The following is an 18,760-nucleotide window of genomic DNA, read 5'->3' on the forward strand; positions in this document are numbered from 1 at the left end:
TACATTAATTCAAGTATTTATGCAAATTGCATTCTGACCCAATGTAACATAATTTGCAATCTAATTTACATCCCATCGAAATAGCTGAAGTATGTTGCGGTGTGTGAGAAAGGAGAAAGCCTGGCTATGAGTGCCCATAACCCCCCCCGGCATGACATAGGTCCCTCCCCCCTGGGATGTCAGAAAGACAGCGGGTAGGTGAGAGGATGCTGCATATGACTGACTGGGCCCCTGTGAGATGTGTGTATTATCCACCCATTTTGATTGGTGGTGGGGGGGGGGGAGGGTTAAAATTTGCCCTATCCAAATCCTCATAATAAATTCACTCATTTAATTCAGTTCTATTATATTTGTAATTATTTCCTAATTTTATAATGCTCCTAATAATTAATGATGATATCAGCTTTCAGTCCAGAACATTCCTAGGAGATATTTTGTTGAACACGACCACTATATGACTTATTACAATGACAAAGACACATTTTTATTCTGCCAAAATTTTTCCATCGGTCCTTGTAGTATATCATGCACAGTATGTATGTATGATATAAGTGTTAAGGTGATTATCAAACATTTCACCTTTCCTTTTGTTTACTGAGTACTAAAGTTACCTAACATACCTGCAAAGACATCGGTGGAAATCGCAGCGGCACATCGTTCAACATTTAATAAACTGATATGAAATAAATGATTTATTTAATAACCAACTAAACAGCAACTGATGTGAAAACTAAGCAACGGACACTGAACAGAGTGTTTCTAGCTATTTCTCTGAATCTGCAGGTACGTCCGTCTTGTCCGCCGGCGTGTTCGGCATGTGGGGCAGGCGAGTGGCACCGTCGCCGATTCGGCCCGGCAGGCCGACCCGTCACTCCCAGCTCGGGTCGTCTTCGGTGGAGATGTAGCTCGTTTCAGGACACACGGGACCGACAGCGCGGCCATTTATACCCCAGGAAAAAGAACAACAAAGACGGGGTTAAAAAAACCTGGCAGCGCTTGGGTCGCTTTTAAGGGCCTTTTAAGGATGTAATTACTTGTCGCTGAGGCCAGAGCTGCATCAGGACTGCAATTACCCCCCAGCCCGGCAGCCGGCCCAGGTTACTGCCCCAGCCCCTCACAGCCTCCCAGCCTCATTCCCCATTCAGGCCACACAGGCCTGGGCGGCAGGCCGACATGACCAGAGAGTGCCCGTTCATGCGTGCATTTACTCTTATCGTCCCCCTCTATGGCAGGACAGGGAGACTTCCTAATCCACACACTCCCCTCTTATCCAGACGACACCCGCTCCCTGATGCTCCTCTGCCTTCCCCTCCTTCTTTCCGCGGAGAACAGGGCCGCTTCCCATTCGGTACCCCGGCCCCCGGCCCGAGCCGTGGTCCCCGCCCTGCTCCCCGCCGTGCCCGCTAATGGACTATCGTCTGTCCTTTCGGATGGCGCCGCGGGAGTCCGCTGGCCCCGGACGCAAGCTCGCAGACGCTGGTTCCTCCTCACCTTCCCGTCACCCGATTTTTCTCTTCGCGAGCCAGGAATTGGTGTCTGAATCCGGCGTTAACCCGGCCGGCACATATGCGGACCGGACGTGTGCCGCGACTCAGGATGTGTGTTCCTTCCTTTAAATAATTCAGAGCCTTAAAGGAAAAAACCACAACAAGCACATATCTGTTCATTTAGTTTCCATATGAGTCTCTGTAATTCATCTTAAATTAATGTAGAATCAAAATCGTTCCAGGACTGAATAAAAAAAATCCTTCCCAAAGACAGAAGTGAAAAGCCTAAAACCACCAGCTCATATTTACTGCATCCAGAAGCATATTCATGTGGCCCCTGCATCGAGGCACCTCTGTCCAGCCAACATCACCCCAGGCAACGTTTCCCTAATGTTTCCATTAAAACTGCTGAGCCCCCCCCCCCCCCCACCCCAGAGCGCCCATCAAGTTCTTTTATAGACCTGCAGAGGGAGGTACGCATGTAAGGAGGTCACATCATTTTCCGCTCATGGGCTAGCAGAGAGTGGGTGTATGTCAGTGGCGACTGCCGACGTGGGGCGTGATTCGCGCGGCTCAGCTTTCGTTAGAAATCCCCTCTCTAATTGATTACCCATATTGCCACGGTGCTTATGATAACAGGCTACCCCACTGACTCACCATATGGTGGGCCTTTTCAGCAGAGTGTCGTTACCAAGGGCCTCGCCCTGCTGTCGCCTGTCAAGCAAAAAAAATAAAAGGAGAATTATATGGCGGGCGTGTGCTTTCAGTTTCTCTGGATTCATTATCAGGCACCTTTCCGTCGTTTAACATGAAGTTCACTGTCATTAATATCACAGCAAATATTTAGACGAAGGTGAATTCTTGCTTGCAATATTCAAGTAATTTCTTTTCTATATAATAATAAAAACACACACACTACCAGTCAAAAGTCTGTGCACATCACAGGTTTTTACCACTTTTCCATTTATTTCATAAAGTGCTGATTCTTTATTTTTAAGGATTGGAAAGTTGAGTGAACAACTATAGATGAAAATATAAGTCAGATAAAATAAGTTTCCTTTATAACATGGAAAGAGTATGTAACAGTGCATGTCTGACATCCTATTAACTGGATGTGTGGTGATGGCAGTCAAACTCTAGGCCGTCCTTTAACTTTAAATGCACTAGTTACCTGTTTCATCCCATGAAACAGAGCAGTATTTAATGTCCCTTGTAGAAAGAATGCCTCGAATTTTCTCTGCCGTTATAACTGCTAGAGGAGGTTACTTTGATGATTCAAAGATATGACATTTTCATGCTAATAATGGTGAATATACTGTACTGTAAATATATTTGTTAGCAAAGAATATTGAGACATTTTTAGTAAATGTTAAGCGAGTGACATGCCAATGCAGAAAACCTCAGTGTGTGCAAAAACTTTTGACTGGTAGTGTAGCGACTGGTAGCGTAGCGACTGGTAGTGTAGTCAGGACCCTTTCTCACCACACCGTTTAGAATCGCTCTAATATTAATCCGGCCCTGACTCTGTGAAAGTATTATCTAAATGTAAAGGATCATGACGCATGAAATTATTCAGTAGATTTTTTCCCTTTCCTTCACATTTAGTCCTGGCCTGGGCATCTGGCCAGTGCCTGCTGGCTATGAATTAGAATGTAAGTGTGTTTCGCATTATCACATGGGCTGCGCCTAATGATTTTTTAATTAAATTTTTATAAAAACAACTTTGCAGAGGTTGACTTGCAATTAGGGACCCTTGGTGGTTAACAGGCTGTTCATACAGCAATTACTGTCCTGCCCCTCCACCCACCAATAATATTTTATTGACTTAATGGTTTAGTTCTCAAATGCATTTTTTAGTTTAGCATTATTGGAAACTGGATGGTTTTGTACTGCGTTGTGCAAAGTGGTTGGTCGGTGTGACCGTGGGCCCGATTTACCCATTGGTCATTTTGTGTTGCCATAACAACAATGGCCTGGTGCCTAAACAGTTTAGTCAAATAGCAGGCCTGATAGGGGCTGCTGGAGGCGGGACGCATTCATCTGCTCCCTAAGTTGCCCATTGACAGATGCCTTTCACAAGCCATTGAGATCTCCAGGCCTCATGCTTCCTCTATTCATTCGTCTTCCTTTCCGGTTTTCCCCCAGAAAGCTGTCAGGAGGGAAACGGCCCAGAGTGTCTTTTTGTGCGTCCATTTCTCCCGACACGCCTTAGTGAGATTGGATCTTCAGAATCGGCCATGCTGAACGCACCGGCGCACCGCGGCCTCCTGGGGGGGGGAGGGGGGGGGCAAGACACCAGTCAGTCTGGTGTTAGAGGTGTCTTTGGCCACAAGGTTTCCTGCTGCCAGAGAGCAGTGAAGACCCAACACAGTTTTACCCTAATTATTTATTTCCCGGGTGCCTCCATCCTGATAGAAACATTTGCAGGCCTAAAAGTTGAGCATGAAACCTTTTGGTGGGTGTGTTTTGGAGTGCATCTCCTGTTCCCTGTGCCATGAACATTTGTGCACGGCGGGCCTGTGATTCTCTGTCAGACAGGTTATTAGTTAACACCGATAATCAGGTCAACAAGCAGAATCTGGCAGCAGCACTGCTGTATTTCTCAGGATCCTTCGCAATTCTCTGGGTGTCGATCTCCTTTAATAGCTCCCCACGACCTGCCCTTTCTTATTTGAAAGATGGACAAATAGTCCTTTAGTCGTGCAGCCTGCCTTCTTCCACATTTACATTACAGCATCCATGGCTTAATTAGCAGGGAAGCAACCAAGTTTAATTAATGTATAAGCACATTTGAGGATTGCATTGTAATTGTCTTCATTGCTTAAATCAGAATGAAGTCACAGAAGAATAAATGAATGAATGCTTAACTTAACTTATTCAACCAAGAAGGGTTATGGAATTTCCTCATATGGATGACAATAACCTAGTTTAGCTGGGAAAAGAGTTCTTTGTACGTGCTGCAGGAAATGGGTAGCAGTGGGGTCATGTAGATTGAGAAGAAGCATGGAGACGATTGGCTCGCATCCTGCCATATTGCCTAAGTGAGGGATCCAGCCGGGGGGGGGGGGGGGGGGCTGGGGGGGGGTGAGGGTTGTTTTGGATAAATGCATAAGCCACACAAGTAAATGTAAGTTTATGTTAGATTTTGCTTCAGAGCAATAATCAGGCCGAGGCGGCGTGTTCTCACGCATATCAGAGCCGGGCACTGCTCAAGCAGGTATTGAACACGGATGGATGGATGGACGTTCTCACGCTTTGAGGCACTGCAGTTCACGACACGCGTTGATGTATTGGCTGCGCGTGTTACTATTGGAATCTGTTTGTTTTAGATGTAACGTCTTAAATGACTGGGCCTTCTCACACACCTTAGTAGTAACTAAACTAGTGATTGCCAATGTTTTGTAAAGTGATCCCTGGTCCTGCAGCTGGCCTGGCTGCTCCTAAGCTGTAGGAGACTAAGAGGATATGAGAGATGTAACCAAGGAAACATTACTTTCCCGTAGTCTGGAAAGTACAAAATTTCCATCATAGGCAGGCCAAAGAGAAGGTCCCGCTCTCCATAAACATAATCACACACGGGGATCATGGCGGAGTCTCGCTGCCAGACTGCAAATCTTGGATCCTGTCCTTGAACTTAGAAGCTGCCAGGCCCTGGACTTATGAGCTGTAAACGAGATCCTGTAAGTTAATTTCTCTTTCCATTTCTTAACCCCCTGCTCCCCTTGAGTCATGCTAGCTCTGTTGGAAGGGCCGCCCCTGCGGTTAGGTATCACTGACGCAACGAGGAGCAACACGGGACACGGCAAATGCCGCTTCGTTTAACCTTTGTTAACGTCCGACCGTAGGAGCGGATGCAGCTGAGTGTCGCCGCCGTGGAGCCGGCATGGGAATGCTCTGGGCTTCTCCGGTAACTGCCGCCGCAATACAGAGCCAAAGGAGTGACAGGAGAGAATGTAGTGCTGGCATATGATTTCGGTCATTAATTCTTGGAGCAAAGCTAAAAAGCCAAGACCATTATGGGCACATAAACAATGGGAACATGCTGAGGTCGTATAATCAGTAAGAGAGGCAGAACTGTGGGCACGCCAGGTCGTTCCGGTCATGTGATCCCATCCTCAGCCACACCCCCAGCAGCCCTGAAGACAGCTCTTACCGAGTGGCAGTCACTAGGCTGTCTAAGAGACACTCTGTGCGGAACGACTAAAGAGGTTTGGAAGTGCAGCGGGCTGCAAGCACTGGTGCCTGATCGAGTCCGAATGGCAGCACTGCTGATCGAAATAACATCCCGTCTGTGTTACCTGACTGACTTCCTAGGCTGGTGATTGACGCCACGTCGAGCTTGTAACTTCACTGCTCACCCACTTTCCTTGACTGTAAATCCCGTTTCTTGTAAAATTAGTCACTCTCCACAGCTATGAAGACAAAATTCGGCATTTCATATATAACAACCCTGGGAAAGTACAGAAGGGCAAATAAAAGCCTTATGAAGTTGGAATCATCTGGTGCAGTGATTTTAACAGGGCAAGGGTCCATGTAGGCTGTGTGGACAAGGTGAGGTAATTCTTGGTGGGGAAAGGCTTTCTTTCTGCGCCCCCATACCCCTCACCCCCACCCTGGACGGTGCTAACCACACCCGGGATGTCCTCCACCTCACACATCGGGGTGCCTTGTGCAATGATCACATCAACATAAAGACTGTCAGCGCGATTATTATAAATTGTTGTCTGGGGTCGGTGAAGAGTCAGTGGGAAGGTGGAGGTGAAGGGAAACATTTTGATGTGTGCGTTTTGTAAGCAACAGAAAGATGAGCATCCATGCATGGGCTGACATACGAATGAGGGGGAAAGAAGGCGGAAGAGGGTGAAGCGATAATGTTAATGGCGAAGCCCATCCTGACAGATACTTCATGTACTACACCAAACACGCAGTTTGGATTCCTTTGACAGCTCAGTGCATTTCCTTAAAAGTATATTATGCAAAGATATGGTTCAACGCCTCCCATCGCAAGAGCTTTCTTCTGATGGTCAGATTCCACCCCCAGCACCTGCCAGCTCTTCCTGTCCTGTTGTTTATTCACACGCACCCCCCCTGCCAGCGTGGCACTGATAGATAATTGCGTTGGCATGTGAAACGTAAATAATGGCCAATTTCCCCCCGCTTTTGCCGTGCGCTAACTGTTTCCTGCTGCTCCCGCTTACGTTCCCATTTTACCTGTTAATTGGACACATCTTCTGCTTTCGATTACTGTAATTGGGCTGCACTCATATGCCTCACAGTGAGCAAAAAGGACGGTATATTTGCACGTCCTATCAGCATCTGACTAAAGTAATGGAGGACACAAAACAGTCTCTTTTATCAAAGATTCCTCGTCCTCTACCAGAAGATTTAAAGGCTTTTAATTTGTTTAAAATGAATGCCTGGGCCTTTGTGCCATAGTAACGTACAACCTGAGATGACTGGTAGATAGAAAAGTGCATCCCCATGACATCACGGAACGTCGGCTGCATGAGACAGACTTACATTGATGTGTCGACTATACTGATAACTCAAATGTGAAATCCTTGATTCTGTGACCCGATATGCCGTCCTTGGGCCTTATTTGGGCAGAGATGGAGGCCCTCCATTCGTCATGGGGGCTTCATGTTAATGCACGTTGCCAGTCGGTTGATGGCACAGGAAGGCTCACTCTCCTCACGCCTGGAAAGTGCACCACGTTCTTCCCGGGCAGCCCAGTTAGCATCTGAAGCGAACTGGCGATGACGGTGGCGGTGGCGTCCTGGCAGGCCGACAGCTGACGAGCAGATCAGCGGCTGTCAGACACCTCCGCCGGCCCGGCTCAGCGTGCCTCGCCATCAATTTCCCTCAAGGTAACGACATGAGTGTCGAGAAAGCGTGGCAGACGCTACGGGAAACTCCCACCCGCTCTCGCAGTCAGGAGCGGGGGCGAGGGGTAATGTGAAAGCTTGATAGATGTTATTGATTCCCGACAAGAGAGTTTTCCATGTTAAAAAAGAAACGATCAAAACAGAAGCATATAGACCAACAGGCGAAGGGGAGCGTACACACAGACCTCTCACGCCATCTGCCCTACGCTGCATGCCTGGGGGCAGGCGGAAGCTTCTGGTTTATTTCTGCAGACACTGAATCCATCGTCCACCACAGTGAAGTACATTACCCAGGTCAACAGCAGCCCAACAGCAGCTCCTTAGAGCAAACGTTCAGGTATCTCTTATAAAGGATCAATACACGTTTGGATAGATGCCTGTACCAATGACACATATGAATTAATGATAGGGTGTTAAAAATATTTCTTTAAAGAACAATTGTGTCATGCCTGAAATAATAACATAAGTAATTTTTAATATTATGCATCATTAATATAATTCTGTGTTTTTACTTGACAGCATTTTAAGTCAAATTTTAAGTTTTGATCAAACTGCTGGAAATGTTGCAGGAAGACGGTTGCTTTTCTTTAAGCAGCAAAGAAGTAAAATTTCTACAGCCAATTAAGAAAACAAGCTACTTAATATGACACCCTTTTGCAAGTTCAGACTAGGGTGATGAAACCCTAGACCACCTCTGGAGGTTTAGAAGAGGTGGATCAGTTAGGTGGAGATAAAGCTCGCCATAATTCACTGTCAGAAGGTCATTATATTCCTCATTATACCGGATCAGCTCTGTATTCCTGTGCCTGTATGCGTGCAAAGTGGTCTTCTTACAGCCTGGAGCAAGTATCCACTCTCAGATGGAGAGCAGAAGTTACTAAGCTACCTTTGTCGTACTCCTGACCCGGGAGCGCGTGTCTATGGTCACCCTCTTTTCTGCATGCCAGCGAGTGTCTGTTTCTGATCATGTCGTCTGTGGTCATGTTCCATCTGGTAGCAATTGTACACTGTTTTAATTCCCCCCGCCGTGCCAAAGCGGCCCTACCACCCATACACCGAGGCCCAAATCTGATGATGTCATCTCTGCTTTCCCCCCGCCTCCGCCTTCACGTCTGTAAGAAAACTCCATCGCTTTATATTTTGTAACCGAAAAGCTGTCTGCGCATTTGCGTGAAAAACGCATCCTCTCTGAAAGTGGCCCATTTCCCCCGCTGTCCTTTGTCATTTTCAAATGAGAGCAGCGTATTTATTTTGTCTTTTGTGTGGGTGCATTTGATCGGCGTCATTATGGAGCTGTGAAACGCTATAGCTACACTGAGCTTAAGGGAACGGAACATCAGAGTCGTTAACTCTTTACATCGCCATTAAAGTGGAATTTAACACCCAAAATAAGTATCGCTGTTCTGCTCTGTGGAGTTAGCGTGAATTTTCAGAGCTTTAAACTCCACTGCGGTATAGCTGAAAATCCCACGTGTGCAGTGGTGATATAGGTCGCTGTTTAATATATATATTAAGCTACCCCCCACCACCATGATTTCTCATCAGCTCTCTGTTACAACTCTGTTCTGCTGACTCAACAGGCCTTTCTCTTTTCTGCCAGTTTTTGTGTTCTAGATGAACTTGGCAGGCTTGAAATGTGCACGCAAGGAAAATTCATTATATTATCATTCGCACCATATTTGCACTGCGTGATTAAAAGATGAGTCCCGTATTACATCTACATGAAACAGCTGTAAAAAAGTCAACTGGAACATGAGCTGTAAGCTATCCCACCTGTGGAAATATTCCTGAAATATAGATATGCGTGCGCCTCTACGTTAGACGAGTATGCCAGTTCATCCATCCCCTGGGATTTATTCTCTAGCGCTGTAAAGAATGCATTTGTTGACTCACGGCCCAAAAAAAAAAAGTTCTGGAATATCATATATAACGAGAAAAAAAAAGGTTTTCAATTTACCTCACGGCCATCCGGACTTTGAAAACTGACCTGTCAAGGTGTAGCCGCCAAAAGACACTCGGGGGGAGGTTTACAGCTTCCAAGTGTAAAAATATTTATTACGCCCATTGAAAATAAGATCTGAAGAATGCAGAGTGGAAACAATGAAACTCCATATGAACTAGGGAAGCAATGGTGAACAAATGGAAACATCATGACTGGGCAGCACTGTGTCTATAAAGAAATGCTATAGCTGCACCTGGAGCCCAGATATGCATTGCTGCCTCCAAAAATCAAACATGTGCTTTATTTTCCCGTCCTCCTTCCCTGTCTCTCTTGCAGCCATGTATCATCTGAAAAAAAAAGACTTTCGGCATATGGGTCCATTTTTCTGCTTCTTCTCCTCCGCGGTCGCTGTCCTCCTCTTGTCGACAGCAGCGTTCAACACATTTTCTAATGATTGTATCAGATTAGTGCCTTGGAAGCCCTCCAGGAAAGCAGATCCTGGGCAGATAAGTGCTGCCTGGCTCTGCTTGTGCCTCTAACGCTGACAAATGTAGGCATTAAAAGGCCAAATGGGACAAAGGATCGAACTTCCCGAGCTATCAGAGAGGGCCTGTGAATGTATTAATAGGTGTCTCTGGCTTTGTTTGGGAGGTTGGTGCCGTTAGTGCAGTTGGCGTTTTACATGCATGTGCACGTATGCATGTACCTTTTCCCCGTCTAAGCTTATGCCTTTAACCTTTAATGTTAGCTTGAATAACTTGAAGAATGGCTCGAAAGAACGATTAAACAGGTTAGGAGGACAATTAACCCAATTATCTTATCTGGGCTCAGCTGGAGTCCTGTAAGAGAGTAGAGTGATCTGTTCGATAAACCTGTTTTCAGCAAATTGTGCATATGGGTTCGTTAACGGAGATACTTTATCATGACAAATGACTGGGAGCAGAACAAACAACGGTTAGTCATGCACGACACTGGCAGAGATCTGGATCCTGTGGCAGGTGGGCGATGCAGCAGAGCGTCTGGTCTCCGCTCTCTCCGGTGATCAGACATGCAGACAGCACAACCTGTTCCGAGGCAGGGTGATTCACATCAGCCCGTGTCTCCCTTGTGCGTACAAACTCCCCTGTTCCCCCTCGCTCTGCGTTTTACTTCTCCTTGATTAAAAACGAGGATCCAAAGGTCATCCGGGCCAGTAGTATCGAAAGTCAGAGGATGCGAGGCCCAGCGCACTATGGCCAGAACAGCTAATGGGCTGTCCTGTGGGTGAACAGAGGAGTAGTGCCAGTCCCCTCCTGTCGGAGAAATGATGCAAGGCTATTGTTGGCGCGATGCTGGTCGATGAAGGCCTGGGTATTTGAGGATCCGGCACAACGGGCAAAGGCAGTGTACTGAGATGCACCGACGCCCCGATAATAAATTACATGCCGGCTTAATGTTCTGAGGCCACAGAAGTGCCGTGTGCACCTTGACGCAGATGGGTCTACTGCACGTAGCTGTAGTTAGCCGCAAAGAGGCCATTTGCGGAAAGTTGAAGACGACCAGTGGAAGTTCATGGCTCCGCTGATGGGGCTTATAAGTTTTTCCTTTACAAGGAGCCCTGAGAATCACAGACGTCACTTCCGAGCGTGTGCGGGAAGAAAGCCATCGCTTTACTTTAATGAGCCTTTGTTTGTGAGAACCATGCCCATCCATTTAGTTTATTGGCCGCCGGGCCCCAAGCACCAAGTTTTCTTGTCAATTTCCTGTTGTTCAACATTACTGCACTTGCTTATTAAGCCTTATTTTATGGTTGTCGCTTCGTGATTTGGGTTGAGGGCACTGTGGGTTTGTTGGCCCTTGCTGGTAAGAGGACCCACGTGACTGGCCAATCACAACGGCTCAGGGAAAAACCCTTGTGTGTAGTTTCTATAGTGCGGGCCGCTCACTGAGAAATGGCCACCGATGGGGCGGGAGAAGGGAACCTCCCACCGAAGCAGACAATCAGCAGAAGAAATGCAAGTGACGGAAGAGGAAATCAGAAAGTGTAACCCGATTAAAGACGGCAGGTCATAGCAATCGGGTAAAACACGAGCCAATTAAAGCACCCCTGGTGCTGCAAATTTTCATTACACTCACCATGAATGCCCAAAAAACAGATCCTCTTCGTTAAAGCATTCACGACCCTCCCCCATTGTTCCACAGAAAATGCCTTCGGAATCGGGGAAAGAGGGCTGCAAACAAACGCCATGGGACGATGCAGGCGAAATGCCTTCAAAACAAGGTGTCTTTTATCCTCCTGGTCATTAACCGACAACAATACATTCACAGGGAGGTGAAGAATCAGACAGACGTAGCTTAAGTTCGACGTCTTCCCATCGTTAACTGAGCCGGCAATGATATTCATTACTTATGGTTGCCTCCGGCACTCGTCCCCCCCAATGGCCACAGAGAGCGGCCCTGCAACTCAGAGCTGCTTAATCTAATGGTGTAACAATTGTGCTGGAGCCCCAACTCATATGAGCAGGACTAATGCAATCTGTGAGAGCCCCTGGAATCAGGGCGTAATTAGATTTGCCTGTTCTCGATGCACACCACACTGACTCATTCCCTGGAATTGAACTCTGCTGGAATGGGCCAAATTAACCCATCCGCTGCTGCAATGGAGTCTACAAGATTAGAGGAAAAGTTTTGGAGGCTCCCATGAACATTCAACGTGGGCCGGTCTGAGCTTGTCCCCATGGGTTATTACCCTACGTGACAATATCTAGGATTCCAGATACGAGGAGCTCGGGGCAAAGTGACCCGAATAAATGAAGGAAGGTCGTGTCCTGTCTGCTAACTGTACACATTAGCACAAGACCCTGAGGATTGAAGGGGTAGTCAACCCCATTAAATAATTGGTATGTTCTCAATACATCTTTGAACGGCCAAGATTCCTTAATTGTGCTAAACAAAGGCTAATCGTGTGGAATTGATTAGCACGGCTCGCGCTTTGTGACCCAGGATTCCCTGCTTGCTGTTTCCCTAAAGCGTCCTAATTGGCTTTCAGGCTGCAAACTTAATCCACAGGGCTGTTAACCGCACCGCGCACAGGGATGATACGCGTCTGAAGACGTGCGTGTGTTTTAAAAGCAGCCACTCCACATGTGAGGATGTTTCCATCTATATTCTATAGTCGCTTATCCAGAACAAGGTCAAGGTGAGCCTTATACCAGTCCCAGGAAGCAACGGGAACAAGGCAGGAGACGCTCTGGAGAAGATGCCAGGCCATCACAGGGTACACACTCACACGCTAAGGGCAATTAGAGACACCAGTTCACCTAATGGCAGTTTAAAAACACCACTTCATCAAATCTTCTTGGTTGCTGGAGAAAGCCCATGTAATACAAGGAAAACACGCAAACCCTGTGGGCACAGAGCAAGGGTTAGATGCAACCCCCGAGCCGTGTGATAAGATTTATACACTAGGATTGTGTACATTTTGTAGATATTGGCATGGTGCTATGAAACGGAGTCCACTTTAGTTTGGGTTTTATTTGCAGAATCGCTTTTAACCTGCAGCTTAGTGCCAACAATGCATGTGAAACTTGCAGTCACACGACTCCAGCAGTCGTGCGCGTAGCGCAGTATAATCCTTATGTGCTGTGTGGTATTTTTACGGCCTGGTATGGCTTCTCCCAGAGCCTCTCCTTGTTCACGAGCAGCAGAGGCTAACGGCGCCTTGCCTCGAGTACTTATTCAGTGCCCTTACACCAATCAGGTCAGCCAGCTTATTTAATTCTTTCAACAGAAGCAGCAATAGGTGGCCCGATTTTGTTTACGTTGCCCAGTAACCGGAAGAAAAACAGGAATAACTAAGCAGTTATGGAATTATCCATGGCAAGTCTTTGAAGAATCTCACTCCTGATTGACATGTGCTGATTCTCTCTTCCAGATTTATATCAGGGTGTGGCTGTCTGCACAGCACAGTGTAACGTGTAATATCCCTGCCCCCCACAGCACGCGGACGCTCCTCTCTCCCATTTCACACCTTCTGCCCCGTCGTGAGCTGTCACACGGCATGACCGTACAATGACAAACTTCATCTTAGCTTTCATTAAAAAGGTACCGGTGATCCCTCCAGGATCGTTTTACGCTCTGCAGCCGACGGCGTGCGCTAGATATCATTCTGAGAAGAAGTACCAGATGTGGCCCCCCGTCTCTCAGCTGCACACGTGTATCCCCTGAGCTGTTTATATTTTTACCTGAATATTGCTGTGAAAGTGACCTATTAAGCTGACAGATTTTTTTTCTTTCAAATGTCATATGTTGCTTGAAGAAAGAATGGTTAAATGTGTACAGTATATAATACATTCAATGTCCTAAAAATGTGCAGACCACATAAATAATCCAATATGTGTATGAATACAGCAAAAAAGCTCAAAAGATTATTAACAATAAATAATGCGGTCAGTGAAACCAGAAACATACTGTGGATGTCTCAGCATCCCTCGATTACCAAAACAGGCAACGATGACCTCTGCTGGTCAGATGTAGTGACATAGCTAGACGTTTGGTTCTCGAAATGCAGCATTTCGTTTGCTTTGGAGCTCAGAAACCAGCATGTGAGCCGGCCTGTGGGTAACTCGGCAAACCGCAAAAATTCTTTCGCGACAGCTGAAAAAAGTCAATTTTCCAGTGCCGGCACTACCTGCCCTCTTCAGCAGGTGGCAATGTAAGAATTAAGGTGTTTATCGTATCTGGTTTACTGGGGCCGTGTATAAAGCAGGACCCCTGGGCAGAATAGAACGGGGGCCTCGCTGAAAATAATTTAGAAAACCACTGCCCCCTCTGCTCATGTAACACCAGAACTGATGTAATTAGTCTCGTAAACCTTCAGGGCACGGGAAACAGTGGGGAGAAATATGACCTTCAACGCAGATGCCTGCCCTCCACTTGTGTGGATGGTGCCCTGCACAGGGATTTGCTGCACTGGTGGACACCCTCCCCCCATTGGTGCACCCCCACCCCCCATCTTAATGGACCACTCACTTTTTATTGGTTCATTTATCTGTATGTTTGCAAGACGGGACATGGCTCTCTAAGCTGAGCCCTTTCATTCGTTAACCCAAAACTAGGCCTGACACTAATGTGTGGTTCCACCCTGCCTTTCGAGACAAAGTTTCTCTGGAACCTTTTTTCTTTTTTTTTTGGGGGGGGGGGCAGATACATTCGAAAACACATTATACCCGTGAAATTTAAAGAATGCAGTTTATTGCATTCATTAATAATTTAGCAGAAAGTCTAGCACAAAAAATGTGTACATGATAACAAACAAACAAACAAATAAACAACAGCTACAAAAAAACTGTTAGGATGTCAAGGTTAAACGGAAAAGCCTTTATTGTAAAAACAGTACCGCACCGGATAACTGTGACACAAAAGAAGAGAGCAAAAGATGCCTTCTCAATGTGCCATTTGGTTGATCGACCCAGGCCAGGGAGTATAAACCACCAAATAAGCTAGAACCCCACAGTTCAGGGAAAACCACAGGAGGACACCAAAGGACACTGAAACGAATGTTTGCACAAGGCCGGGTACAAACCGAAGACACTCTCCTTCAGATGTTGACAGAGTGGCACTTTCTGCTGATCAGACACGTTTCCTCGATTGGCTCAGTCCTTTAGCGAGACTCTTTGACTGAGAGTAACGATTGCGGAGGCCTCAGCCACATCGCAGTAGGCCGGCCGCCCGCCCGACGGCACATACATTTATGCATGAAAACCTTCTGAAACTTTAATAAGTTTGCACCATTAATCTAGTTGCCATTTTGTAAAGCGAGGATTAAAGTTTCATTTGTATTTTTCTTAAGCATCTCTCCGATCTCCATCTTCCTCCTCAACTCCTTACCACCCTTGGACAGTTAAATATTAATCGATGTTGAATCACGCGCTGTGGAATGTTCTGTCTCCTTTCTCCTAAGGACAGTCGGGACCGCTCTCAGATTCCGACCACAAGGGACCAGAGAAAAGGGGAAGGGAAGGGAAGGAGAAATTACAAGGTAAAGAGTGGACAGGCAGATCCAGAATCTGCAGATGACCTCCAGCATGTGAGATACAGCATTTAAGTGTGTGCTACCACCTGGAATCTTCAAATTCTGCGCTGTAAGAACAAAATTACTGCCTCATGAATGTGTCTGAAAGCAACAGTTTTTTCCCCCCTGCTGTAACCCCTAAGTACACTCAGGAGGCATCCTGGGGCCTGTCCTACGAAGCAGGGTTACTTGCTTATCAGGGTAACTTGTCGGATTTAAGGTAGTCTGGGAAAAATGTAAGTGAACCAATATGAAGTCCATTTAAACTGTGGTACCTTAAATCCGACAAGTTACCCCGATAAGCCAGTAACCCCGCTTCGCAGTACAGGCCACTGGTATGGCTCCATGCAAGGATGACAATGTAAATCGTGGCGTAAAAGAAACTTTTTTTTCTGGCGCTCCTCAGTTACAATTTCAGAATAATCCGCAGTCATAAATCATCGTGGTATATAAATCAAACACTCACCGCGGTCTCGGATTCAAATTGCCAATCTAGGGGGGGAAAAAAAGAAAAAACTGAATCATCCGAGATTGAAAAAGCCCAGTAAGTAGGCAAGGTCTCGGCGCGGCGCCCCGCCCTTCGCGGAGCCCACGCTGTGAATGGAGGCTGAGCAGCCAGGGGGAGTGAGACGTGCGGCGAAAGACGGGCAGGACGCGAGAGAAAACCATCGTGCGATCCCCCCCCACCTCACCCCATCCCACCCTCCCTTCATGTCAACGCAACTGGGCTGCGCAGCACACGCCGGCAAGGGGGGAGAAAACCTTTAGGCATGGAGCGGAACTGGCCGTCTCTCGGCAGAAAACGCAGGAGCGGCAGCAACTTTGCGACTGACGCGCTGTCTTCACGCAGCCACTTCGGGCGTTTGTTGTGTCCTTAGGAGGAGGACGCGGAACGGCGGCGCAAGAAAAACTAAAACATCTCATACTTTACGAGAAAGCAGGAGTGGAGCGAAAGGTATGAGCACAGGACAGTATAAGAAATAAATACAACCCTGCTCTGTCTATATCGCTTGGGGTAATGAGAAAACCGGACAATTCTTGCAAGCCAGTCGTTTTAGCTGGCTTCGGTGTTGCTGTGCTGCAGAAATGATGAAAGGTTGTTTCTCACTTCTCCAGAAGAGGATTTTCCAAAACCAGGAGGCGTCTGAATGAAATAAACATTTTCAATCGCCAGCGTAATTCGCTTTCCAAGAGTGGTCATCAGATCCGCGCCGCATGTGGGAAAAGTATGGGATGCATCGCTGTTCGCAGCCTGAGGACGGACGAGTCAGTGAGAGGATGGTGTCTGATCGTTAAGGCTGAAGTTTAAGTAAGTTTATGGGAGGAAAATGGGTTCAGAAGATAAAGCGACGCATCTGCTCGTTGACTGAGTCTGAAGAAGGACATGACTAGAGTACGTTTCGTGAATCAAATCTGGAGAATGGAGTTTTTTGGATATAGAAACAGTCCGACTAACCAGTGCATAAGAGCAGCCAAATAGAGACCTTTATTACCTTCGGTCTGAACGCGGAATTTATGTTTACTTACGTGGGACTTTCCTGGCATGCAAAGACTAATCTACCTTTAAACCTTTTTGCGCAATTCTGTAAAAACTTTTGATATATGTTTTCATTGCCGATTATACGAATGAGGAATCTGTAAACGGTACATTTACAACTGAGGATTTGAATCGTTTTCTTAGATGTGGGAAAAACTAGGATTCCAAATGTATGTACTGGAATTTAGACCACGAAAGCCTTATTATCATCTAAAAAGCAAACGCATTTAAACTGGTGAAAACTGCATTAAATCGACTGGGGGGGAAAGAAGCTCGAAAAGGCACCCGATCGGTGTTGGCCCTATGGACAAGAACATTTCAGCTTACCAAATGGAGTTGTCACTTTTTGCTGTTGCCCTCATATCTTGGGTCTCGGTGTGGGCGGACGATAGCAAGGTGATTTCCGACAGATATGCAGTCTACTGGAACAGCTCAAATCCCAGGTAAGGATGGGAAAGGGCCAGCGTTCACAACACGACCCCACACAACATCAGCGTTCATTTAAGCTGATAAGATATGCCCTGGAAATGCATCCCCTCAAAATAATTTTCGCCAGCATTTAAAGCTATTGCATCTATTGGCTTGTTTTCCATATTTCCGGACAGGTTTTAATTGCAGTCTGCAGTCTGGGGTATTGCGATGGTTTTATCGATCGCAAGTGATGCGGCTACTTAAAGTTTGCGCAGCTGAGCGACGTGGAGACTTAGGGCGGGAGCGTTAGACTGCGGTTTCACAAGTTGCCTTGAAGGTGTCTTTACAGACTTTAGGTTATATCAACAACTTTTGCTAAGGCCACCGCTTGTTTCCCAGCTGTGCCTTTCCTGATCATTTTTCCCGCCACTGTATTCTCATGTCTTTGAGTGCATATATCTGCACTCAATGATTTTTGCGGTCTTTCGTTTATGAATATGGTTTATTTATTTACTTATGGCACATATTTATACAAATATTAAATGTTTTGATTATTCTATTCGCCAGGAGTTATTCTGCAGTACTCTATGAGTTAAATGTTACATAATAAAGTATCATGATAAAAATATGTACAAAAAAGTAACCTAACCTTCGGTTTTGGGTTGTTTCTATTCTGCGACATGGGCTGCTGTCGAATATGAGGTATAGATTGCGTCTGTTTCATCTGCTCCTCAATTTTCAGTCAAATTTATCCTGTGATGTAAGAAAATCCTGTAAAAAGATTTGAAGATTTTATCTGCAATTTATCTGGGGGGAACCTTATTGTCGCATAAATCAAAACTATTTCTGTCTAATTTATGATTCTTATCAAATCTGTCTATTTCAATTATAGATTAACTAGTTATTCTTCTTTAGATCCGGGGTCTCACACTAAAGCTAACTGAAGGTTGTACATATGCTGGTTTTCCTTCCAACGAAATTCTTGGGCCCAGTTCGTCCAATTTGCAATCAAGCAAGTATTGTATTCATGTGGTTCTGAATTCCAGAACAATGGCAATTAAAGGCAGCATTTATTAAGTACTGGGCGTGAAGAGAGATTCAGGTGAACTTTATTGTATGAGGGGAAAAAAATAATCTAAAATGTCAGACAGACTTTGGTTACTGAGAAATTGAAAATGAGGATCTGGAGCAAGGCTGCACAGATATGGCACAGAATGCTGTTAGTTTGGGTCCAGTTATTTAAATGAAGAGGAGGCCAGCATTATGCTTTGCAATAATCTACAGCACCTTAGCAGAGCAGGTAGAGAAAAGAGCACTCTGCTGTCTCTGTTAAAAATGAGTTCTGTAGATAGAGGACCTAGAAAAGCTCACTGTATGGTCAGAGGGGTGACTTGTTCTGGCAGGGTAAATGTGAACATGGTTTATATGGATCTGTGAATATTCACA

At 46.1% G+C, this 18,760-nt stretch overlaps 1 protein-coding gene and 1 long non-coding RNA gene across 3 annotated transcripts in view; one reads left to right on the top strand and one right to left on the bottom strand.

Annotated features, from left to right (window-relative positions):
- Positions 1 to 486: 486 nt before the first annotated feature.
- On the bottom strand, positions 487 to 17,321 carry LOC111835454 (uncharacterized). Its single transcript, XR_002836226.2, has 3 exons — positions 17,231 to 17,321; positions 2,145 to 2,201; positions 487 to 1,628 (listed from the first exon to the last, which is right to left on the bottom strand). It is a non-coding gene; the product is annotated as an uncharacterized lncRNA (long non-coding RNA).
- efna2b (ephrin-A2b) overlaps positions 15,994 to 18,760 on the top strand; it is a 105,526-nt gene continuing 102,759 nt past the window's right edge. The window contains exon 1 of one of the 2 annotated variants that reach the window (XM_023795796.2): positions 15,994 to 17,346. In XM_023795796.2, the coding sequence (XP_023651564.1) occupies positions 17,207 to 17,346 (140 nt within the window). In that variant the 5' untranslated portion in view covers positions 15,994 to 17,206. The remainder of the gene's footprint in view (positions 17,347 to 18,760) is intronic. The other variant, XM_023795795.2, reaches the window with a different exon arrangement.

This window comes from Paramormyrops kingsleyae, chromosome 15 (assembly GCF_048594095.1).
Source record: "Paramormyrops kingsleyae isolate MSU_618 chromosome 15, PKINGS_0.4, whole genome shotgun sequence".
NCBI classification, from domain to species: domain Eukaryota; kingdom Metazoa; phylum Chordata; class Actinopteri; order Osteoglossiformes; family Mormyridae; genus Paramormyrops; species Paramormyrops kingsleyae.